Source organism: Vidua macroura, chromosome Z (genome assembly GCF_024509145.1).
Source record: "Vidua macroura isolate BioBank_ID:100142 chromosome Z, ASM2450914v1, whole genome shotgun sequence".
Lineage (NCBI taxonomy): Eukaryota > Metazoa > Chordata > Aves > Passeriformes > Viduidae > Vidua > Vidua macroura.
In genome coordinates, this window is record NC_071611.1 from 7,776,972 (window position 1) to 7,801,418 (window position 24,447).

The 24,447-nt window shown below is 48.1% G+C and overlaps 2 protein-coding genes across 10 annotated transcripts in view; one reads left to right on the top strand and one right to left on the bottom strand.

Moving 5' to 3' along the window:
* Nucleotides 1-6,134, top strand: part of UBE2R2 (ubiquitin conjugating enzyme E2 R2) — a 54,641-nt gene extending 48,507 nt beyond the window's left edge. Inside the window, exons 4-5 of the mRNA XM_054003374.1 lie at nucleotides 1,165-1,299; nucleotides 2,589-6,134. Of these exons, the coding sequence (XP_053859349.1) occupies nucleotides 1,165-1,299; nucleotides 2,589-2,808 (355 nt within the window). The 3' untranslated portion in view covers nucleotides 2,809-6,134. The remainder of the gene's footprint in view (nucleotides 1-1,164; nucleotides 1,300-2,588) is intronic.
* A 3,271-nt stretch (nucleotides 6,135-9,405) lies between these two features.
* LOC128821686 (ubiquitin-associated protein 2-like) overlaps nucleotides 9,406-24,447 on the bottom strand; it is a 120,411-nt gene continuing 105,369 nt past the window's right edge. For 5 of the 9 annotated variants that reach the window (XM_054002878.1, XM_054002877.1, XM_054002880.1 and 2 more), the window contains 7 exons: nucleotides 16,527-16,605; nucleotides 15,260-15,474; nucleotides 13,829-13,928; nucleotides 13,640-13,747; nucleotides 12,223-12,290; nucleotides 11,052-11,243; nucleotides 9,406-9,562 (listed from right to left, as the gene is read on the bottom strand). In XM_054002878.1, the coding sequence (XP_053858853.1) occupies nucleotides 9,467-9,562; nucleotides 11,052-11,243; nucleotides 12,223-12,290; nucleotides 13,640-13,747; nucleotides 13,829-13,928; nucleotides 15,260-15,474; nucleotides 16,527-16,605 (858 nt within the window). In that variant the 3' untranslated portion in view covers nucleotides 9,406-9,466. Of the gene's footprint in view, nucleotides 9,563-11,051; nucleotides 11,244-11,348; nucleotides 11,379-12,222; nucleotides 12,291-13,639; nucleotides 13,748-13,828; nucleotides 13,929-14,548; nucleotides 14,718-15,259; nucleotides 15,475-15,929; nucleotides 16,043-16,526; nucleotides 16,606-24,447 lie in introns of those variants that run through there. The other 4 variants (XM_054002876.1, XM_054002881.1, XM_054002884.1 and 1 more) reach the window with 3 other exon arrangements.

Consider the following 24,447-nt stretch of genomic DNA (forward strand, 5'->3'; position numbering starts at 1 on the left):
AACAGTCTGTTCAGATACAAGTGTTTATTTTGAAAACCTTTAAAGATACTCAGTATCCAAATGACCAAGCATTTCCTGGAATTGTACCCAGATATATGATCTGGTAGATGTGCTCTGAACATGCCCCTGAATCAGTGCAAACAGAGCTGCGGCTCCCAGTCTCCTTTAATTAAGGTCTGCAAAGTGGCTGTTAGGTAATGCTGTGTTTCAAGAGCTATTCTCTGTCCCTTGTTTGTCCCTTCCACTTGAAAGGAAAGCTGTTGCTGGCAGGACCACTGGGATGAGTGATGCTGTTGTGGCTGCTACAGCCGGTGGCTGGGTATGGGTGTTTGGGCTGGTTGAGGCACGGTGTGAGCAGCAAAGGCTGCATCTCTCAAGTGCAGGCTTCTAAGAACTGCAGGAGAAAGCTTCTGGCAAGAGGATGGTGTTTGCAGCTGGTAAATGCCAGCAGAGCAGGGCACCTGGCTGGAAATCCCAGAAGACTGTGTGTCTGTCTGTCTGCCTGCCTGCCTGCCTGCCTGCCTGGGGTTACATGATTGGCTCATGTTGGCTTTGCTGAGTACCAGCAGCTGAATCCCACTGGGCCCTGGCACCTTGCCTGGGCAGTGAAAAGCATCTACACTGTCTTCCCCTTGTTGTGCTTGAGAGCTGCTGCTGCAGCCTGAGCGGGGCACTAGCTGAGGATAGGAGTCCTGCCCCAGCCTCAGCCTCCCAACCACCTGGCAGGGCAGGGGAAAAGTAGTGCAGCCTTTTCTGCTGGCTTTGGGTCATAGTGGTCCTTCTGTGCAGGGCAGGCAAACAGCCTGGCTTCCTGCTGGAGGCTGCAAGCCACCAGGAACAGCCCACAGAGCAGATTTCCAGCCCCCCCACATCTGTGGATAGTGCAGACAAGCTGAATTCTGGCCTGATTGTAGCTTTCTGTGCTACCCTGTCCCAAGCAGACACAATGGTCTATAGTCACATGAGGTTTGTGTTGTATCACCTTCCCTGCACCAATGTCCAGAGTCTGAGGTTCATAAATACCTGTTCTCACTTAAAAACACTGTCCTCAGCTTAAGACTTGGCTTCAAATAAGTTCATGATGCAACACCTAAAGAAGTTGTGGATATCCAGAATCCATGAATGCGTTAGCTCTGACTCTGCTGTCGTGATTACCTCTTTCAGGACTATCTTACTGAGTGTAATCTCTTTGCTTAATGAGCCCAACACATTCTCCCCAGCCAATGTGGATGCATCAGTCATGTTCAGGAAATGGAGGGACAGTAAAGGAAAAGACAAGGAGTACGCCGAAATCATAAGGTAAGCTTTGCCAGTTGTGATGCTGGGCTACCAGCATTCTGCTTTGAATCCTATCAAACAGGCTGCTTCCAGAATTTGCTGAAACCAGCATCTCACAGCAGAATGTTATTTGGAAATTCATTTCAGTGTCTTATTCAAAGTCCATGCTTCAAGTCCCTCTAGAATTTTCAGCACAGAGAAGCAGCGCAAACTTCTGGGGCAGGAGGACTGGGCTGATTTGTCTTAAAATTGTTCTTTTTTCAGACTAATCTGTCATGATGCTCTGCAAAACCTATTGGCTAGTAGCAAATCCCAGTCAAAGTTCCTGCTTGTCTTTAAGCCCTGCATTGCTTGGGATGTGATGCATACTGACTGCATCCTACTAATTTCTGTGCTTAATGCATGCGTGAATCATAATCTTGTCCCTCCAATTCAAAGGAGCATCAGCAGGATTTGTCAAGGGCTTGCGGAGTTGAATTGGATTATCTGGAACCACTGCTCAGTCCTGCCCTTGGTTTATCAGGAGCTGCAGGGGGATGATGTGAGCATGGGCCAGGGCTGCTGTGGAGGGACAGCCCGACCTGGAGCAGAACTGCTGGCATGAGGCCACACTTGCATTGTCTCTGCCAGCTGGGCAGGCAGGATGTGGCCCTGGGTGGGGCCAGGGGGGTTCTGTGCTGAGAATCCTTCAGCTCCCACAGCTCCAGCAGAGCTGGGTGCACTCCACACAGGGAATGGCAGAGTGATGGGCCCTGGGTGGGTGAGAGGACAGGCTGCCATCTGCTCCTCCCTGCTGGGATGCAGCAGCCAGGCCTGGCTCAGGGTGATGGAAAACACTTGGCTTCTGTGAGCCCCAGGCTGTCTCCTGGGATGCTGCCATGTGCCCCAGCTGCTCTGACCCTCCGTGGGAGCTGAGAGCTGCCAAAGGCTTGTGGGAATTGCAGTTTTGAGCATGCTGTGGCAGAGCTGTCAGCATCAGAGTCCATAAATCATCCTAGGAAATCTCTGACCATCCCTACGGTAGCGAATGGAATTTGCTTTGGCCTCTGGCAGGTCTCTAGTGCAGAGCCTGTGGGATAACTGATTTCATGTGCTGCCGAGAGCGTGTGTGCTGCAAACCCCCTTGGCGTGCTCCCAAGCCTGGGGCTGCAGGAATGAAATCTATTTCCAGTGCTGTTTCTGGTGCGTTCTGCAAACCTCAGCTCCTTTCCCCAGCTGCCAGGAGGGCTGGGCAGGGCCTGGAGAGGAGGGCGGGGAGCTGAGCCACTGGCACACAGCCCTGCTCACATCCCTGCTGTGTTTCCCCACAGGAAACAGGTTTTGGCTACCAAAGCCGAGGCAGAGAAGGATGGCGTGAAGGTCCCCACTACACTGGCAGAGTACTGCATCAAAACTAAAGTGCCTTCCAATGACAACAGTTCAGATTTGCTTTACGACGACTTGTACGATGACGACATTGACGATGAAGATGAGGAGGAGGAGGATGCCGACTGTTACGATGATGATGATTCCGGCAACGAGGAGTCGTGACCTGCTCCCTCTATGCCCCTGTACTGCCCTGCCGACTCAGGCCAGAAGGGAGCAGCGGTAACCTAGCAGCAGTCCAGCAAAAAAGTGGGGGGGGGGGAGGTGTCAAAAAAAAGAAAAAAAAAAAGAAAAAAAAAACAAAACAAAACAAAAAAACCCAACACAAAACTTTGTCTCCTGCTGTCTCCTGTTGTATGGATCTGTTTGCTCCTTTTTTATGGACCTCTTAGAGACCCTCCACAGAATGTCTGAATTCTTGCATTCTTAACCCTTTCATCACTGTATTACAATTTCTTTTTAAAAAAGAAACTCCCCTTTTCACTTCTCTATGAAATGCTCACGGCAAAACAGGTTTGCTCGTGTTTAGAGTCTTGAATTAAATACAGTCTTGCATTGAGATGTTTAATGTATTTAAAGCTGGAACAAATCCATTGGAAGCCGGGTTTTTGGGAGCTCAAAGTGCTGCATTTACTGGGAAGAAAAAAATCCCCACGAAGCAAATTGCCAAGGTTTAGCTGCTCCATTTACAATAATAGCGTGTGTACATTCGTTTAGCCTTGTGGTGGTGGCTTTTCCTTTATAAGGTGTGGGGCGGAGAGTGTAAAGCTACTGTGTGTTGAGCTTGATGGGATGTCACTGAAAGGTACAGTATTCCTTTTCAGCCTGCTGAGTTAGGAAATAGCTGGCCCCTGGAGCCCCAGAGGGCACAATCAGCTTTGTCTCTGGAAAAGGCTTGTGATATGAACATAAAATAAACACTTAACACTTCACATCTGTACAACTGAGCCCTGGGTTGCTATTTCTTTTTTTTTTTTTTTTTTTTTTTTTCTTTTTTTTTTCTTTTTTTTTCTTTTTTTTTTACCAGACTAGGATATAGTTGGAAAAGTTCTGTTTAGCTGTTCTGCTGAGATCTGCTGCCAGCTGCCCCTCTCTGAAGGGAGGAGAGCAGATGTGCATCCTGCTGCCCAGAAGGCCACCATTCATGCTGGACTTATTTTTGGCAGTGAGATAGACCAGCAGCCTCCTGCCCTGTGCTGGCTGGCAGGCCTTGCTCCCTGCAGCCCAGCCCTGTGCCTCTGGAGCTGCCTTCTGTCACCTGTGTAGGTCACCTGTGGGCAGGTACAGCTCTGTGCGGCCTAGCTTAAAAACAGCTGACATGCACTTGCTTAGACATAGGCTTGTTTACATAGAAAAGGTAGTTAACTACATGGGAAATAAAAAGGTTTATGATTTCAAAAAAGACAATCCAAGTGATACAGTGTGAGATCCTAGCTTCCTGATGATGTCTGAAATTCTGCCGACATTTCATAGGCATTAATTTCCATTCCAATTCTCTGCTTAAACATGGAAGCTGAGGTTATGGATTGAGGTTTCAACTACACACAGGAGAGCTCCTAAAAGAGGGGAATTCTGTTTGTTCTCCTCCAGCACTTGCATTTTTATGGAAGCAAATTCTTTACTGTGGATTTTCAGCAGAGTTGTAAGAGGTAGCAAAGACTAGATTTTTCTTTATCTTTTTCTTTTTTTTTTTTTAAGAAATACTTTGCATGCATTTCCCAGAAGAATTCAAAGAGCCCGCAGGGCCAGCGGAGTTTGGAGCTCGCTTTGGCGCCTGCGGGGTGTCCGGGCTGTCTGTGCTGCGGGCAGAGGTGGGCAGTGCTGGGCTCTCCCCTGCCCGGCTCCCTGGGGCACAGCGGTGTGTGCAGCCCCACAGCAGAGCAGGCCAGCAGCAGGTTTTTAGAGGCTCTTCAGCAGTGTGCTTCAGCTGATGCCCCGAGCTCAGCCTCCCGCATGTTTTTGGGAGCCCTTGGCAGAGCTTAGGGTGCTCCGTCGTGAGCAGGGGGATCCTGCATGTTCCTGTGTCAGACCCCTCTTCTTCAGGCCCTCGGCTCTCCCCCGTTGCAGCGTGCTCGTGTTTGGCTGTGGTGCAGTGCCCCGACTTCCCCTTTTGCATGATCCCTGGATCCGCAGCTGGGCCTGGCAGCCCCGGGAGCAGATCAGAGGTGCTGGCCCTGCTTGGGCAAGACCCTCGGTCCCCGCAGGTACAGGGGCATCACCCTGACCAGAGCCTGTGCGTCCCCTCCGTGTGTCTCAGGGTTTTCCATGGTACGTCCCCAGCTGCGGGTCCCTCGGGGTTGCTTCGGTGGGAGCAGGCTTTGTTCTGGATCCGTCCGTGGCTGTGTCCCGGGGCAAGACTGGGCAAAAGCTCCGAGTGCGCTGCCCGGATGGAGAGGAGAGGAAGGCCCTCGGGCCTCTGCATGAAGTGAGCGAGGCAGATTTGTCTCCAAAGTGTTATTTGGCTGGGGTTTGCAGGGACAGTCCCTGCCCTGGTGGTGCATCCCTCTGCCCGAGTGGCGATTCCTTGTGCCCAGCGCTCCCTCGCCGCCTGCCCTCCTGCTTGCATGTTACCTGGGAAGGCAGCTGCACCCTCCTGAGGTGTCAGCCTTCTTCCAGCAAGGACTGACTCAGCCCCAGGTGCTTTTTGGAGCCTGGAGGGGGGCTCCCCTGCATTTAGTGACAGTATGGGGCACCCCGAGCTTCACACCAACCCTGCGAGGTCAGCGCCAGGGTTGGCACAGGGGCCCCTGATGCTCCTGGCTGCAGGACTGGACTCGGGGCCACGCCAGGGCAGGACCACCAACCTCCAACTTTCAGATGGCTGTAGGGGGTGAAGGAGCAGAGTGTGGCAACACTGGCTTTGCTGATGACTTGGTTGGAAATGAGGATACTGCATCTTTCAGGATTTCCCCTGTACTTTTGACCGTCTTCACTGTATACTCTCCAGTGACTTGTATTTCCAAGCTTGGTGTTGTAAGATGCATTATTATGACTCTTCTGTTACCCTTTTTTAATGACAAAAAAAGCAACCTCTTTTGAGAGCTCCGACATTAACCAGATGAATTTCTCTTCCCCACTGTCCTGTGCAGTGTCATTGCTTGTTGACTTGCTGGTTTCCTTTTTTTGAAATACAACTGAAGTATTAGGGGATTTTTTTGAAACTATTTAAGAGATTGCAGAAAAATGTTTACCTGCTCTGTGTATTCTGGGTTTTTCTTAACCCCTTTTCTCCTGTTTCAGTCAATATTAGCGTTTACATTTGCAGCTACATGTCCCTTCAAATGCAGTTTTCAACCATTCTGAAACCAGCAGGGTACACTAGATTTCTTAGTAGTTTTCTTAGCTGAACTCCCAAATCGTTTGCTTTTTTTCTTCAGTATAATTTACCAGAAAGAATTAACTGATGCATTTTTGTGTTGTCTTCTCCTTCAGTAGTTATATTTTGTCTTTTCTGCACATCTGTCTACTAATAAAAATGTGAAATGAAAATATCTCTGTGCTGTTACTTCCATGTTTGAGCTGGTTGCATTGCATGGGTTACTCAAAGCTTTGAATAACAGCTGTTCATGAGTTAATTGCTGCTCTGGGATCGTGGATGTATTTATACACCAATATCTGTACATTTATTGCAGAATAATGCTGCAGTTTGACAGCTGCCTGGACCTAAGACTAAAGAACGAACTGATTTAGAGGACTTTGGCAAAAGGCCAGACCTTTGCTGTTATATTTAGTTTTCCTAAGTAGGAAGGGGGAGACCAGTGAGAAGGTGGTTTGTGGATTCATGTGACTTGGGCCAGAGCTAATGGTGGCCGGTGCCCTGGAAGGGCACTCCTGAAAGGGTTGGACAGGGTGGAGGAGCAGTTTGACCGCTGGGTCAGGGAACAGCTTTGGCAGAGAAATTGAGGTCATGGCTGCCAGCCCTCCCGGGTGCCAGCCCTGCCGGTCCCCTGCTGTTCCCTGCAGGCTCGGGAAGGGAACAGGGTGTTTGCAGTGCCCCAGCTGCTACAGTTGAGCTAAAACTAGCGGGACAAGTGTTAGGGAGTTGCACTGGCTGCACTTGGTATCAATGGCAGCACAGCAGCTGCTGGTCAAATGTGGCTGGAGCCCAAGTGCTTCTGCTGCACAGCTGAGCTGGAGGAAGGGTGATGGCATTTTGGAGCTGCCTTCCCAAAGCAGTCTCCAATCTACGGAAAGGGACTGGGAGGGATGGTGCTGTCTGGGATCCGGCTTGCTTGTATCTCCTGCCTGACCCTACAGCATGGGCTGCCCAGAGCTGCCAGCAGCAGCTTCCTCCAGCAGCAGTGTGGGACCAAAGGCAGGGCAAGGGCTCCAGCCCACCCTGCCCTGGGTAAGTCTCGGGGGCAGCAAAGGGGGAGGTTTTCCTCTTCTTTTATTTGGTGGCCAAGACAGCTGGGCAACCTTGCCTCTGCCATCAGTGGCAACATGGCTTAGAGAGTGAAATTGCTGCAGGCAAATCCTGCCGAAGTGACAATGTAAGGGAAGGGAGGAACATTTTGTTGAGTCTCACGAAGAGAGGAGCCTGCCTGTGGCTGAAGGCAACGCTCTGCCTGCAGGCAGGACCCCAGGGCAGATGGGAAGGTGTGAGACCTGAGGCTCAGGGGCTGCTGGGGGCCGGCACCATCTCTCCCGTTGCCTTTCCCCAGCTCCAGCTGCTTCTGGACTGTGACACGCACGCAAGAACCAAGCTAGACCTGCAGGGCTGCACTGGGTGTCTATAAACAAGACCTCAAAGGAGTGAAGGCAGCTCTGGGGAAGTCTGTGTTTTGAAACGGGTAAATGAGGTGCTTCTGCTGTGAGGGCTCAGCTGCTGGTGCAGTCTTGTGCAAACTGATGGGCCCCAGCCTGCAGAAACATTTTTGCCCTCCTTGACATTCAGGCCCCAAAGCTGTTGGCAGTGGGACAGCAGCTGAAAAGGGCTTGGAGCAGCTGTTGGAGTTCAACCAGTGTCAAAACCTAAGCCAGGGCAGAGGAATGCCATTGTAGTTCTTGTGCTGCTCAGAGGCTGAGAGAGGCCTAGGTGACAACTGGGTCTCACAGGGGCCAAGAGCTTGAAACAGAGAAAGAAAAATGGTTCTTAGGGTAGAAACAGACTTCTTTTTTCTCGTTGTTACTGAAAGAATAAAAGCCCCATGCCTGTTGTGTGCTTCACATTTACCCACCTCCTCTGCTGCATGGGGACAGATGATCAGAAGGGTAAGTCTGGGGCAGGAGACTTCCCTCAGGAGCTCTCACACCCCTGTCCTTCCTCCTAGTGGAACCCATGGACCTCGTGAGCAAAGCAAGAGGGCAGAGCTGCAGCTGTGCTCTGTCCTTACCAATCCCAGCTGCTCAAAGGGAATTGGAGCACCACCCCAGGAGATACCAAAGGCAGAACAGGCTGCTCAGGGCAGCAGCGAGGGTGCAGCCCCGGATCCCATCCCTGCTGTGGGTGCTTGAGAGCTCTCAGCACACAGGTGAACTCACTGCTGTCAAACACACCTGCTGCTCTTACCCTCCCAGGTTAGCTGCTCTTGCAAGAGCAGGTAGAAAAGGACAGGCTCCTGTAAAAAAAGTAAAACTGCTCCTGGAGCCTTTGAAAATGCAGACAAACACCAGTGGTATGATCAGATCTTTATTAGGTGGAGGAAGGGCTATAAAGAAATGAAACTCCTAGAACATTCACTGCACTGGTGCAGGACAGGAAGGACCAGGAGTTGCCTCCAAGGTCTTTGTTTTAAAAAAAGTGGGGAGGGACAGATGAAGTTTCCATCCAGTAGCTCTGGCTTTCCTGGGAAGGTGGCTCAGGGCAAAAAGAGGTACAAGACACAGCTTATACTTTTATTTAAGAAACCGCTACATAGTTTTTGCCTCTAATGATGCAAAGGAGGTTCCAGGACACACTGAGCCATCCAAAGTCTCTTGCTAGAGAAAAACACCACCAACAAAAAAACCTCCGCATGAACAAAAACCAAAACCCTGTCCTTTTTATTATTATTAAAAAATTGAAAAATTTAAAGTTGAGACTGCAGCTCAAGGCCGCAGTGATGAAACTGCCCACAAGAGCTTGTCTTCCACAGCAAGAGGGCAGGAGGGAGGGAGGAAATGAAAGAAAGGGGAAGGCCCACAGAACTTTTTTTTTTCTTTCTTTTATTTTCCCCCTCTAAAATAACAGCTATACTGGGGGTCGGGGGGTAAAATCAAACCAACAGGACACATCTTGATTTAGGTTTTTGGAAGGGCAGGTCTCCTTATTTGTCTGAATTTAGAACTGCATTAAATAAATGGGCTCCAGCTCCAAAAAAAAGGGCTCAGTTTGTCTTTGTCTGACAGAGTTACAAAACCCATAGAACTTAAAATACAAAACAAAGAATGATGCCCTGGTGCAGATGGAAAATGAGTAATTAGTTTTCCTACAAAGAAAATAAAACAGGCTGCAAGATGCAGAAAACCACATTTAGGCTCTATTACATTTACAAATACATACATAAATATATTACATATAACAGCAACTCAAAGAGGAAGCAGGCAAGTCACAGAGGATGGCTGGCTGGCTGCAGTTCTCCCCGCACAGACATTTGGCTGAGCAGTTATTTTTCCTAATAATTCCAAGAATGGGCTTTTCTTTTTCTCTTTTCTTTTCTTTTCTTTTCTTTTCTTTTCTTTTCTTTTCTTTTCTTTTCTTTTCTTTTCTTTTCTTTTCTTTTCTTTTCTTTTCTTTTCTTTTCTTTTCTTTTCTTTTTTCTTTTCTTTTTTCTTTTTTCTTTTTTCTTTTCTCTTCCTTCCTTCTCTCCTTTCATTCTCTCCCCCCTCCCCGGTTTTGGGTTTAGTTTGTCCAGTATGGAGAAGTGCCATAGGCGGTTTTGGTAGCCTGAGACTTTTGCTGCATGGTGCTGGGTTGGTTGCGTTGGCCAGATCCACCCTAGAAAAGGGAAACAAAGGAGACAGGAGCATCAGCTGCCACAGCACCAGCATTCCCAGGAAGACGAGCGCACCCCAAATCACCAGGGACAGCCCTGACACGCAGCAGCACAGCAATGCTCCCCCCTGAACAGATCTGTTTCTGCCCTGCACCATCTCTACATCCCACAGTCCAGGCCAAGCAACCATGGGCACACCAGGCAGGAGCTTGGGGATGCACTATCCCACTGCCTCCCAAGCACAACAAGCTCAAACACAAGGGAAGTGAGGAGCCGGGCCAGGCACAGCAAAGGAGCTTTCCCAAGGTGAGCCAGACAAGGATGTCACACATTTGGAGCACAAAATCATGTCCTATTACTGGACTGTAAAGCTGAACACTGTTTTTTTCAGGGAATATTTAGTGCTAGGAAAGTAAACACGTGTGCAGGTGAAACCGAATGGGAGCTGACCTGCAATCTGCAGGGGATGCTTGATTTTTCCCCAGAATCACAGCACAAGTGCCCACATCCTGCCCTCCTGACCCCCTGACATGGCACAGCAGCACCTGTCTCAGCTTCACACCCCACACACTATCCCCCCCCAGCCCACAGCAGGATGGGCTCTTCACACAATCACGGCCTGGCTGAGGCTGGCAGGGATCTCTTGAGGTATCTTGTCCAACCCCTTTGCTTAAGCAGCTAAGAGCTGCTAACTTAAGAGCCAGCTGCCCAGCATCATTCCCAGACAGCTTCAAGGATGGAGACTCCAACAACTATCCTGGGCAGTCTGGCTTGGTCACCATCCCAGCAAAAACATTTTCTCTGATATTCAGAGGGAACCTCTTGAGTTCCAGTTTGTGCCCACTGTCCCTGTTCCTGTCACTGGATACCACTGGAAAGAACCTGGCTCTGTCTTCTTTACATCTTCCCTTTCTGTACATTGATGAGATCCTCTCTCAGTGCTCTCCAGGCTGAACTGTCCCAGTTCCCCCAGCCTTTCCTCACAGGAAACAGGATCCAGCCCCTTCATCAGTCCTTCACTAGACACTCCCCAACACATCCATGTCTCTCCCACAGTGGGGAGCCAAGCACCAGACACATGCTGCAGCTGTGGCCTCACCAAAGCTGAGCAGAGGGCAGGGATGCCCTCACCTGCTGGCAATGCTGAGCCTGGTACAGCTCAGGATCTCACTGCTCCTTTTTGCTGGAAGGGTACATTGCTGGATCATGGTCAGTTTGTGCTCACCAGGCTCCCCAGGGCCTGTTCTGCTGAGCTGCTTTCCAGCAGGTGGTTCCTGACTTACATTGGTGCACAGGCCTGTTTTCTCCCCAGGGACAGAAGTGGCATTTCCCCTTGCTGAACTTCAGCTTCCCTCCCCAAGCTGGTCAACAGCCACTGCTGCCAAGGCCCCTTCCCAGTGAGCAAAAGGACACAAACACCCCAAGACCCTGCTGGGAAGCAGGAGCAATGTGCTCTTGGGGATGCTGCAGAGGCAGAAGGGGCTGACTCACCTGCCCATCCTGCTGAAGGTGGTGATGCAGCATCTGGGAATGAGGCTGCTGATGAGCAGGGAGGATATGGAGAAATGGGGCTGGAGCATAACCCGGGGCAGCACCAGGGTTCAGGGGCCCAGTGGATCCAAGAGCAGAAGGCAGGCTGAAGGGAGGCGGAGTGCCAGCATGGAATCCCTGCTTGTCAAACGTCTGCACAGGGGGCAACGGGCACAGTGTCAGACACTGGTGTGAGTAGATCCAGCCAGACCAGAACAAGACTGGCCCAAACACACATCACCTGAACCTTTCACCTACCCCACGAGGAAGCCAAGTCACACTGAATACCTGCAAGCACACCAGAGGATGAGTTTCAGCTCCTGTTCTCACCCACATTTCTGCACTAATGGCTCTTGAAATTTTTATTTTCACAGACATTGTGGCATTTTATTTTCCTGACCTCTTTCCACTCAGAGGGACATGGGATCGCAGCAGCTGCCTAATCAGTCCTTCCCCCAGTGAGTGGGCTCAGACTAGAATTACTCAACCTATCCAGGGCAGCCCAACAAAAACACAGGAAGTTGCAGTAATATTTTCCTCCTGCTGGCCAAAGCTTGACCCCTAAGCATGGAGCTGACAGCTGGCTTACTACCTGTAAGCATGGATTGCAGCCAGACACCTATTTCCCCCACTGAGGGTGCAGGGAGGACCAAACAGGAGCTGGACATAAGCCCACTGCACAGAACAGCTTGTCAAAGCACTTTCTTCTTTGCTTGGGAAGCTGCATGCTGAGCAATGGCCACGGGTGAGCTTGGGACAGGGACCCTTGGGTGTTAGAGGCGGGCACTACTGCCTGTCCCTCTGATGGAAAGCAAACAGCCTCTCAACTCACCTGCTTTGAGGGCTATTTGGACTAAAAATGCTAACACCCATAACTTCATTTGCACCCAGGACACTGCTGGCATGGTGTAGCGTGGGCAGTGTGCAGCACAGGGAGCACTGAGCCTCTGCCAGCAGCTGCTGTCAGGAGCTGACACCGCAGAAACAGTGGGACAGAGGATGAGACTTCACTCCAGCAGCAAACAGAGCCAGCGTTAGAGATGCCGTGGCCTGCTGACCCTGAGACTGGCCAGCCTGGGAGTAGGAGTCATCAGCCTTGGGCCCTGAGGGAGGAGGGTCCAACACTCCTCACCTGAGTCTTGTTATAGACTGAGCCACTGATATCAGGCACACCCGTGTTACTTGAGGTCACAGAAACACCTGGAAAACAGAAACACCACCAAAGGTGAGAATGTCACCCCACCAGCCAGCACAATCCCAAGCTTTGCTCCCGGCACCTCTGGCAGCCTCAGGGGATGCACTGCCCTGCTGGTTCTCCATTTTCAGACCCACAGCACCCCACATGGGAACAGAAGAAAGGGCTCAGCTTCTTGTTCCCACTCTTAAAGCCCACTGGGATAAGTCACCCAGGTCCACACCCAGCCATTAACACTCGGATTCCAATGCACTTCACCAGGCAGCAGTTGGCTGCACTGACCACTCACTGAAGCCCACAAAAAGCCAGCATTCCCCTAGGATCAGAGATGCATTTGGCTCTACTGCAGCATTCAAGAACTTTCCAGTAGTGCCCTGAGTGATAAGACTCAACATCTCCTACACATCTGAGCCCCTGTCCTTTCACATCCTACAGAAGAGTGTAGTCTGCAGTGCTCCTCTGCCCTGGCAGAATCAGCATCACTGTCTCAGAGACACTTATTCACAGTTTATAGAGAGTGGCTCTGATAATTCCACGTGGATCACAATAAAGCCAATGGTTGCTTTGTTCGGTGAATCAGAGATCTGGGCTCAAGGGTACTGCTCTAAGCTTTTGTAACCCTCCTCGGACACTGCTGAATTGCTTGGACACTTCCTGGATTGCTTCTCCACTGAAAAGAGTGTGACCACCTGGTGTTTCAAAAGCACAGCAAATGCTTGGTACTTGCTTTCGAATGAAGATGAACCATATAGTGCTAAGCAGCCCAGTATACGCTTCTCAGATCTAACCAGCATGTGCCAAATAAAGCTTTTGTATGAGCTGGATAAATTTTTCAGCTTTTATAGTCACAAAGGAAACATTTCCAGGCATGACACAAGGTTATGAGTGTGTACAGGCAGCAGCTAGACAGCCCAGAGATGCGTGAAGTGCCCTGCTCCTCTCTAGTATGTGGGTGTCTCAGGTGCCTACCAAGAAACTAAAAATCTAGCTATGATTTGGCAGAGGATAATTTCAACAACAGCACTGAACTGCTCAAGTTTCAAAATCACAGCACTGTTGAAGGATCACTCTGTTCTTCAGCAAATAATGCTTTGGCTTAGGAAGCAGCTTACCATTTCTCCCATTTGTAATTGGACCAAACTGTGCATCAGCCACACAAATCTTTATGCCAAGTTCAGCCATAAGATTTAGAAGGAACAACTGGGCCATTAGAAAAGCATTTTGTATATGGGAGATGGAGAAACAGCTTGGATCACAACCGTCTTTAGAGCTGGCTGCTGTGTTTACTGCACAGCACTGGGAGTTTGCCCTACTAAATCGCACTCCAGAGGAACCTCCAGTCTCAAAGTGCTACCTTTCCCAGGTCCAGTGCCAGCAGATTTGTTTTGTGCTTGAGATGACCCACTGTAGCCTCCTTTGCTGTAATCTCCAGCTGCCGTTCCCTGCGTTAAGTCATCGTAGCCTGCCGGGGTGACAAGACCGGGCGTTAGGATGCGCGAGTGGCGCCGTGGGCGCTCACAGGGCAGCAGGGCTGAGGCCTTACCTGCACCGTAGCCATGCTGGCTGTAGCCACTCGTCTGCTGAAAGGGAGTCGATGCCGTGTTCAGGTTGACTCCATGCTGTTTAGCAGATGCTGGAGGTACCTGGACAAAGGACGGGTACAAAAAGTATCGTCAGCTAGAGCACAGGCTCCCTCTGCCATCTAGTGGGGAAGGCACCTTCCACCGTATGTCGGGAATTCAGTCTGGAGTTGGGAGGACTGGAATGGCATGGGACTGCTTACAGCAATAATAGTGGAAATACAGCAGTATTAGTTGTTATAGTGGATTTGTGTCACAGGATTTCTCCTAGAGCTGTCCCTGTGATTGCAGTGCAGCCCTCCCTCAGAACAGGCTGCATATTTCTTTCATGTGCTGAATGTAAACAGCAAATTTTTACCCACAAACCTGAGAACCACAGACTCAAAGTAAACATCAATTCCTGCCTGAGGCTGTTCATAAAATACTATCCTACAGGGCCCTTAATAGCCTCATCTACCCTTCTGCCTGGAGCAGCACCTCTTCCCAAATAACCTTTTTCCTCCTGAGACTTCCAGCCCTGCTCTCTGACTTAATGGGGTCTCCTCCATCCAGGCTCACTGATTCAGCTTTGGGTCTCCCCTTGACTCTCTAGGCACTAGTAAGGGCTTTCAGGGACAGCAAGCACACAAAATGCAGCTGTCAGCTATTTACAGAAACTTGCACAGGGGTCCATGAGTTCTTGCCTTTAAAAATGTTTGTTTTCTTCTGGGTGAGACTGCAGCTATTTTCTCACGTTGCATGTTTTTGGAGATCTCCTGCAGACTGGGGAAGCTGACTGTATTCCATTTTAATGAGAATCCACCTGAATACTGACTCCAGCTCTGGAGTCCTCAGTATGAGGAAGCTGTGGACCTGTTGGAGCAGATCCAGAGGAGGTCACAAAGATGATCAAGGGGATGTGCTCCTCTCTCCTATGAGGACAGGCTGAGAGTTGGGGCTGTTCATCCTGGAGAAAAGAAGGCTCTAGGGAGACCTTACTGTGACCATTCTACACTTAAAGGAGGTTTACAGGACAGATGGGAAAAACATTTTATCAGGCCCTGTAGTGACAGGACAAAGGGCAGGTGTTTTAAACTGAAAGGTGGTAGATTTAGATTAGATATAAAGAAAATAGTCATCACCATGAGGGTGGTGTGGCACTGGCACAGGCTGCCTGGAGAAGATGTGGATGGCCAACATCCCTGAAGTGTTCAAGGCCAGGTTGGATGAGGCTCTGAGCAACCTGGTCTAGTGGAAGGTATCCTTGCCCTCAGGAGGATTGGAACAAGACAGTCTTTGATGATACTTTCCAACCCAAACCTTCCTATAATTCCAAGATGTGGAGTGTTTGGGCTGGAGAAAGCAAAACTGGAGAGGCATGCGGGGAGCGTTACAGTTGAAGCTGTCACACTTACAAACATGGTTGGCCCATATTGGAATGCACTGGGAACACCAGGCATCCCAGCATAGTAAGGGAGCCCAGTGTAGCTGTACCCTGGGGGCAGGGTCGGGTTGAGGAAGGGCTGCTGAGTCGTGTGGTGAGTCTGTGTCTGGTTCTGCTGTGGCTGGGCCAGTGTGGTTGCAGGAGCAGGAGAGGCAGTATCTCCACGGCCAAATTTTGTTACATCACCTGTGAAAGAAAGAACTGGTCAGAAAAGCTATCAAAGATACTGCAAAGGTGGAGAATTCAATGGACATATATCCTCTGAATAGAAGCAGACAACTACAGAACAGGACACATCCTGCACCTGAAAGCCTGCAGTTGTTTATGGGAAGCCCACACCCAGTCTCTGTTCCTGACAGCCACAGGGATATTGCCTGTTCGTGGCACAGAACTCTGTGCCATGGCTACTCCACTGATAAAGAGAGATGCCAATACTCACCTATCTCACACGGTCTGAGCAGACTCATTACTATCAGATCATTGCAATAAAACATGCTAAAAGCGGAAGCATGGTAAATAGCCAGAGAGCCAATGGTTGTTGGGTTAAATTGTGACTCTCCTGGGGGTTAACCTGTTTAGCTAAGCTTCATGGACTGAAAGCAGGTTAGGATTTACAGGCAGTGATGGGCATATTTTTGCCAATGTCTGTTTATTTGTCAAGCGTGACTAGTTAAGATGTCCAGTTCCTCACACCACCAAAGTTCTGAAGACAGTAGCTGAAGGCCAGGAAAACAAGGCTTGCATCGTGGGCCACCTTATTGAAGAAGCAGGAAGGGAAATTCAGTTATTAACCCAAAACCAGCCTTCCAAGAGAAGTGATCATGAGGCAGAAAATTCACAAATTGTACTTTTTGGCAGCCTACAGAGCTGCATGCTCATATGTTTACCAAGGAGGGTAAACATCAATCCCTTCTACCTCATTCCCAACCAGTATTCCTTTTTGCTGGTTACTAGGAAGCGTGAGAGCACTTAATACCATCATTATAGGAACCACAATGCCTATGGCTACAGTTTTAAGATGTAATCAACTGGCAGTGGATGAAAACCACTGGCTGAAATCCTGGATGGCATTAATACCATCTTTGCGCAATGACAGCTAAAGAGCAAGAGCAGGAACAATGAAGGGTTTCTTTGACCACAGAAGGGAAAAGCAACACCTCTTTGAGCAACAGCAGGATGACCTGCACTGAGAAACCAGCATATCTCACTTGCCATCCTCATCTTTAACTAGCGCTCACCTGAGTACGGGTTGTTAGCAAGGCTCCCATCTCTGCCTGTCAAGGTTGCAGGAGCCGGGAATGTAATTCCATAGTAATCCTTGGAAGAGACAACACCATTTATTAATAGTTGAAACTGGAACACAGCTGGACAGATCTGATGAACTGCATACTAAACACAGAAGAAAATTCTAAAAGTAAGAACTAAAGGATGTTTGAGTGGAAGCTGACCTTACATTGTGCAGCAAAGCTGAAAATTTACCTGGAGCCTCAGGCTAAAAAATAAACCTACTTTATAGACACTTTTCATGTTATATACAAATATTTCATCTCTTAATGGTAAGTTAAAGGCAATAAATAAATGTTTTCCCACACAGCTCCCAACTCTGAACTGTCATCTTCCAGTGAGACTGCCTGAAAGAGAACTGAGCATTCTGGATCAAAGGCCTAGGGTCAGGCCAGGACTGTAATCACAACATGGGTGTAAGTCTAAGGGTTTTGCCCTTGTACCATGCCCTGTTTTCTGCAAGTGGAAATGTCAGCTCCAAAAACAACAAAAACATCAAAAGAGAGAGAAAACCAGTTATTATTGGATAACTGGAAAATTTATTTAAACTCCTTTACAGGAGACCTCAGGTCATAGTCTCCAAAGTGGGGTGTGTATCCAACCCATTGGGTTGCAGGAAGAAAATTGATTTGATACCTTTGATAAATACAACTTAAGAGAATTTTAAAGTATTTAACCTTTCTCTCCTTTTTTTCATTTTTTATCTTAGTGTATGTTTTATAATATATATATTAGTACAGGGGTATATGTATATAATTCAGAAGTAAAAATATAATGAAGGTGAGTGCTCACTAATTTTTTGCTGATAGGGTGCATAAAAAAGGTGGAAACCACTGCCTTAGATCATTCTTCTAGGTCTTTTACAAGGTAAGCAACTCTAGAAAGCTTGCACTCTGAAATGACAGGACATGCCAGCAAAACCAAAGCAGTATTTTTACCTCACTTTGGGAGAAAAGGTAAGAAGTTTGCCCTTCTGTCTCTGGGTTAAATCCACCTGTGGGTCTGGTAATCTGTTTTTTTCCTCCTAATTTTCATGTTCTCCTCACCACCTCCAATCCAGAAACAGATTGGAGTAATAGTAGTCTAAGTAGTAATGTAAGTCTAGTAAGTAATAGTAGTCTGAGTAGTAATGTATCAATTTCCACACATTTTCAGATACTGGAAATATCACTTCCTTTATCACACCCCTCTCTGCAAATGCCATAGTGCCTCAAATGTTTTCTCAGAGTGGACAGCACCCTCCACCTTGCTCCACTTCCCTGTCTCCTATACCCAGTCCTCCATCACTAAATATGAAATAATGTGGCAAAGTTTTAGTATTGTATGTGCTTTCTGTAACTTGTAATGGTGCCATTACATCATCAACATTTCCTTCCCTGGTAATTCCCCCCCTTAGGAACTCCAGCATGAATCACTTGGCAAAACACAACTAAATTCACATTTAAAGTCTTAGCAGATTATTCAAAAGCAGTACTCTCATAACCTTCTGATGAAAATGACACAAAAAGAAGATCTAGAGAAGAGATGTGAACACAGTTCAGCTGATATGAATTAGCACACCAACATTTTCCTGCTATACAAACTGGACAAGATATGATCAAATCTGCATGAGAAGAGGGTGTTATGAGTAGCAATTATTCTTACTGCACCTCAGGCAAGGGAAAACCACAGCAGTACTGAATATCTGTATTCTACTTGTGCATACAAACTAAAAACTCATTAGAAAATACGAGTGCAAGGCAGTTATGTCTGCAGTTCATGCCTGCCCAAAGGAAAATATCAGGGAAGACACTCTGCTCTTCAAACATCACAGATATCTCCTGACCTACAAAAGGAGAAGCTGCCTAAAGCCAAAAGTGAAATGTCAGAAATAGGCTCAAAAAATGAAGCAGAAAATGACAAAAAAAGGGTAAGTTATGAGACATAATAGATTTAAGTTCCACCCAGCAGATCACTGGGTACCACACACACCAGCATTTGTAAGGTCTTTGCAACAGATGAACAGAGAAGACAGCATATCCCAATGTAACACACACCAGAAGAACCCAAAAACCAAAAAAATCCACAGAGAGACAGCAACAATATGCACATTACTTGAGTTAAATTTTTAAAAAACATCTCAGGAGAAAATCCCATTCTTGCTTTATCAGCAACCACGGGGATCTCTTACTGTTGAAGTTACACAGCAAGCAGTGACGACTTACACTTGGAATTCTGCCCACTTTCACTTTTCACATCTAAGTGGACCAGTACACGAAATAGAAATACTCCCACCTGCTTCTCCCCCACAACATCTAACACTGCCACATTTTCACAAAGAATTCACAACACAATTAAAAAAAAAACCCCAAAATCCAGAAAGAACAAACACTGCATGAATAGTTGATGAAAAAATCCTGTGTGACATCTGTGCATTTATTTCTAACTACCAACATACCAAGGGGAATTAACTCTGGATACAGGGGTATGAGAGATGGCTCCAAAAATATTCTGCAAGATTTTGCAGGGAGAGGAAAAACTCTTGCATTAGCAAAGCTACAGGTGCCACAGAAAAAAAAAAGTATTAAAATATATATACATATACACATATAAATAGAATTTAAAAAGACTGAGAGACTAACAATATTTGTCAATAAAAAATATAAGAAAACACTAATTAACATTATATACAAATCATATTAGAGTATGCAATAAGAAAAAATAGATGCCGGTAGGTAAAGAAATTTTAAAATAAACCCCCAAAAAAGGCAACACACAAAAGAGATGAAAAAACAGCCCTGAAACACATCCCCAGCACAGCCAACCAGAAAACTTATGCCACACTTTCATCTCCTGTAATAGCTCGGTAGCCAGGCTTCCCCCTGGCAGCAACCCTGAGAAAGTATCAGCTCCCGTTCTCATAGCAGCGTCCCCTCCTGGTCAGTGACAAGCAGCAAAGCCTTCAGAAGAAAGCAAACAGAAAAAACAAAAGTGAAAATGGAAAAGGGAAATTCTCTAGAGGATGGTGATGAAAGGAAAGCCTGGGCATGGGCGCATAAAACTGCACGCCCAGCAGCACCCCAAGCAAAGCAACCACCACTACCGAGCCAGACCACACACTCCTGCACAGTGCCCAGAGCTCCACCATGGCTGTACCTGGATGTGCACAGCCCCGCCTGTGGCACTGCACCCTGGCACTCCTGCTCCTCATCGTGGCTCTCACCACCGGCCTCACCTGCCAACACCTGCGGACCCATGATCCTGCGGATGCACTCCAGCTTCTGAAGGACATGGCTCCAAAAATGACAGAGCCCTGCAATCTCCAGAAGCCGCCCTTCTTCCCCGACACCCTCCTCCCCGACAACCTCCGCCCGCACCAAGCCGCCACCATCGTCCTACACATCCTCGAGCACCTCCTCCACACCCTCAGTGGAAGCAGCAGCAGCCAGCACTGGCCCAGCCACGCTCGCAACCAACTCCTCAACAAACTGCAGCACCACATCCACCACCTCGAGCAATGCCTCCCCGACAACGCCCCGCTCTTCAAAGGACCGCGCAACCCGCTGCTCACCATCAACAAGTACTTCAACAATACCCACGTCTTCCTCCTCGCCCACAACCACAGCGCCTGCGCCTGGGACCACGTCCGCCTCGAAGCTCTTGACTGCTTCCGACACATGGACAAACTCCTACGGCGAATGAAGCACCAACCTGCTCTGGACCCCACTAAACCCATGGAGAGCAAACACCCATCCCCAGTCAGCACCAGTGGCCATGGACTGAGTGGTGACAGCAGAAGCCAAGGCTCGGAACGTGGTACCACTCACATGTCTTCCGACCAATGAGCTGATGGGGAAAGGGGTATGATTGTGGTGACACTGGGGTCACAGTATGTGGCACAGCCCACACCCAAAACACAGCCACTGGAGAGGAAGGAAGAGGAAATTTCTGTGCTACACATTCATGGACAGCTGTGAGACACTGGGGATACAGATGGTACTTGTTACCTGTGGAATTACCGCGTTCATCCAGACTGCAACCTCACCTGATGAACGGGAAGGGGATCATGGACACTGGGGAACTACTGTGGGAATGCCAATCACTATTTATCACAGAACTCTGTTTGCTTACTTATTTAATTAATTAACTTAGTTGTTTATTTATTTATTTGGCTGGCCATTTATTTATTTATTTATTCTTTTGTTAGAAATAAAGACTTTTTGTAAAAACAAAAGAGAATGAAAAAGCCAAGCTTTGGTCATTGTGCTCCATGCTTATACCTGACATGGAAAGACACAGTTCCCTCAGGCTGTGAGGGGATGAGTCTCTGTCCTGCAGCCCATCTTGCCAATGCCTCCTGCCTGGGTCAAAGGCTATGGATAGCATGCTCTCAGGGAATGGTGGTCCTGCAGGCCCCAGGCATCTCTTACAGCTGCCAGACCACTGGGGCACCCATTGCCCCAAATGGCATGATGCCTGCCCTGCACACTTCCTCCTCTTCTACCACCTCACTCTGCCTTCCAGACCCTCCAGTAATGCCAAGACTTGAAAGCCACCTCCAAACCATCATCCCACCACAAACAACCATTCTGCAATGCCACAGCACTGCTTTGGAAGAAACAGGGTGGCATAGACAAGGTGCACCTCAAAGAATCAAGGAGGGGATCCATAAAGGTCTGCAGAGATTTGGACAAGGAACAGAACCCCAGTGCTACCAACTCCACCCAAGAAACACCAAGAAGACACAAAACCCACAGGAGATGTCCAGAACTGCTCACTGCTCTGCTACAGCCACCACAACTGGTCCAGGATGCTCCTGCCTGTGCTTTCATCCCAGTGGCTATGAGGACCTGCTGCAGCACACAGAGCACATTATCTTTGTCCTTCTTCACCCCAACACATCATTAGCAAGCAAAGAGATCCATCATCCAAACACCCCCACTCGATATGGTCCAACCCAACCAGCACAACATTCCCCATGAAGGGAACTGCCCACACATCACCAGCACCAGCTGCTCCTTCACCCTCCAGCTATCAAACCAGAAGTATCTCCCCAGGTCAGCAGCTCCAGCCTCCTCCTGCATGGGACAAACCTCCACCATGCATCACTGCAAGGATACTGCCCCTTGCAAACACAACTGATTGCTTCCCGTTTAGCTGAGTGAAAAAACAAGAGGACCAAATACAGAATCATAGAATCACTAAGGTTGGAAAAGACCTCCAAGATCATCAAGCCCAGCCTTTGACCAAATACCATTAAGCCATATCATGAAGTGCCACATCTACTCAATTTTTGTACACTTCCAGCAGTGGTGACTCCACCACTTCCCCAGGGAGCCTGTTCCAATGCTTGACCATTCCTTCAGTGAAGAAATTTTCCCTAATATCCAACCTGAACCTCCACTGGCACAGCTTGAGTCCATTTTCCTTTCCTATTGCTAGTTGCTCGGAGAAAAAGCCAATTCCCACATGGTTATAACCTTCTTTTAGATCATTGTAGAGTGTGATAAGGTTCCCCCGAGCCTCCTTTTTCCCACACTAAACTCACCCAGTTCCCTCAGCTGATCCTCATATAACTCACTCTATAGACCCTTCCCCAGCTCCATTTCCTTTTCTGGACACGCTCCAGCACCTCAATGTCCTTCTTGCTGTGAGGAAACAAAGCTGAACACAAGATTCCAGCTGTGGCCTCACCAGTGCCCCCAGCACAGGGGGATGGCCACTGCCCTGCTCCTGCTGGCCACACTATTGCTGACACAAGCCCGGTGCCATTGGCCTTCCTGGCCACCTGGGCACACTCCAGCTCGTGTTCAGCCACTGAAAACCAGCACCTCCAGGTCCTTTCCCATTCAGCAGCTCTCCAGCCACGCTGTCCCAGCCTGGAGCTGCAGCGGGTTGCTGTGACCCAGAGGCAGGACCCAGCACTTGGCCTTGTTGAACCTCACACAGCTGGCCCTGGCCCGTGGATCCAGCCTGTGCAGATCCCTCTGCAGAGCCTTCCTGCCCTCCAGCAGATCAGCACCCACACCCAGCTTGGTGTTGTCCTCAAATTGACTAAAGGAGCTCTTGATTCTCTCACTCAGATCATCAATAAAGATAAAAAACAGTACAGTACAGAGCCCTGGGACACCACTAGGGACCAGCTGCCTGCTGCAAGTAGCGGTAGCACTCTCTGGGCCAGGCCAGCAGCCAGTTTTTAACTCAGAGAACAGAGCATCTAAGCCACAAGCAGCTGCTGTCTCCAGGAGAATTCTATGGGATACAGTGTTAAAGACTTTTCTAGAGTCCAGGAAGTCAACATTTCTGGGCTTTCCCTCGTCCACTAAGAGGGTCACTGTGTTACAGAAGGAGACAGTCAGTTATGCCTTTGACAAACTCATGCTGGCTGGGCCTGATCCCCTGAATCTTCTGTAGGTGCCATGTGATGGGCACTCAAGAAGATCTCCATGAGCTTCCTCAGCACTGAGGTCAGGCTGACAGGACAGGCTGTAGCTCCCTGGATTCTACTTCTGACCCTTCCTGAAGGTAAGCATTACACTGGCCAAACTCCAGGTACCTGGGGCCTCCTTTGTTAGCCAGGACTGCTTGTAAATTACGGGGAGTGGCTTGGTGAGCTTTTCCACCAGCTCTCCTATATATTCAGGTACACAGCAGGACCCCTCAAGATGAAACTTCATTGTACCACTGACCTCCTGATGCTCCTATCTCGAAGTACCCTGTGATGTCAGGAATGAGGACCTCGTTGGTTCTGTCTTTTCTGAGGCAGCTGAAGGAACTAAATCACTCTCAGACAAAAACAGGAGCGGTGGTAATGACACAAGCTGGAATACAGGGAATTCAAACATGAAAGAAGAAATGCATTTGTGTCATTTTTTGTATTCTGGTGATACAACACCAGAATAGGGATTAGAGAGATTGAGTGATATCCGTTCCTGGGGACATATCTGAAAGCATCACTGGACAAGGCCATGAGCAGGCTCTTCTGTTACCACCTCCTCTCAGTGTCACACTGCACTTGGGATATCCAGGGCAAAACAGATAATTAATTTTAAAAAATCCTTTATTGCTCAAAAGCAACAGCTTAGAGGAGACTTCTTAAACTCCATCACAATGAAAATCAAACTGCAAGAGACTGCAGAAACTTCATCAACATTCAATGCCTAGGTGCTTAGACCCAGAGCCACCACTTCAACTTAATGACTTAATGAGCTCCTGAGGTTCCTGAGAAATAAACCATTTTACAACTCCATCAAAGGCTAAAAAGAAAGAATTTATTCATACGAATACAAAGAAAACAAGCAGAGGTAAAAAACCAGAAAAACCTAATGGAGAATTATAAAAAGACTTGGGAAGTGTCCCAGGCAGAATGGAAGCTTTTGACAACATTTATCAGGGAAGGCTTTCCACTGAGGTTCAGAAAATATCTCCTTGCTTGCTAAACTCCTTCAAGGAGAAATCTGGAGGCAGCTTAATACAATCCTAGTCCCACAATAGGTAAATGGTTAATCGCTAAAGAATTATATAGGTGTAATTGAGCCTTTATACAAATTTGTCCTGTAATGGACATATTTATTTACACATTTATACAGAACATATATTTATATGGGAAAAACAAATGATTAAAATTCATCATGACAATAATCAAAGAATTTTGATCAGAATTATCTATGATACATTACAGACAGTTGTAACTACTTGTACAGTGCTCTATTACACCAATCCTTTAAAAGCCAGATTAATAACAAACTAGAGAACAATGCAATTAATCCAATGCCTTTTGTTCTGCCTCAAGCAATAACACTGAGGTGTGTCCCCAGTCAAGGGAGGAATTTCCAGGCACACTAGTAGAAGATGTGTGCTGAACACCCCTGCAGTTAAGGTGCACAACTGGAATTT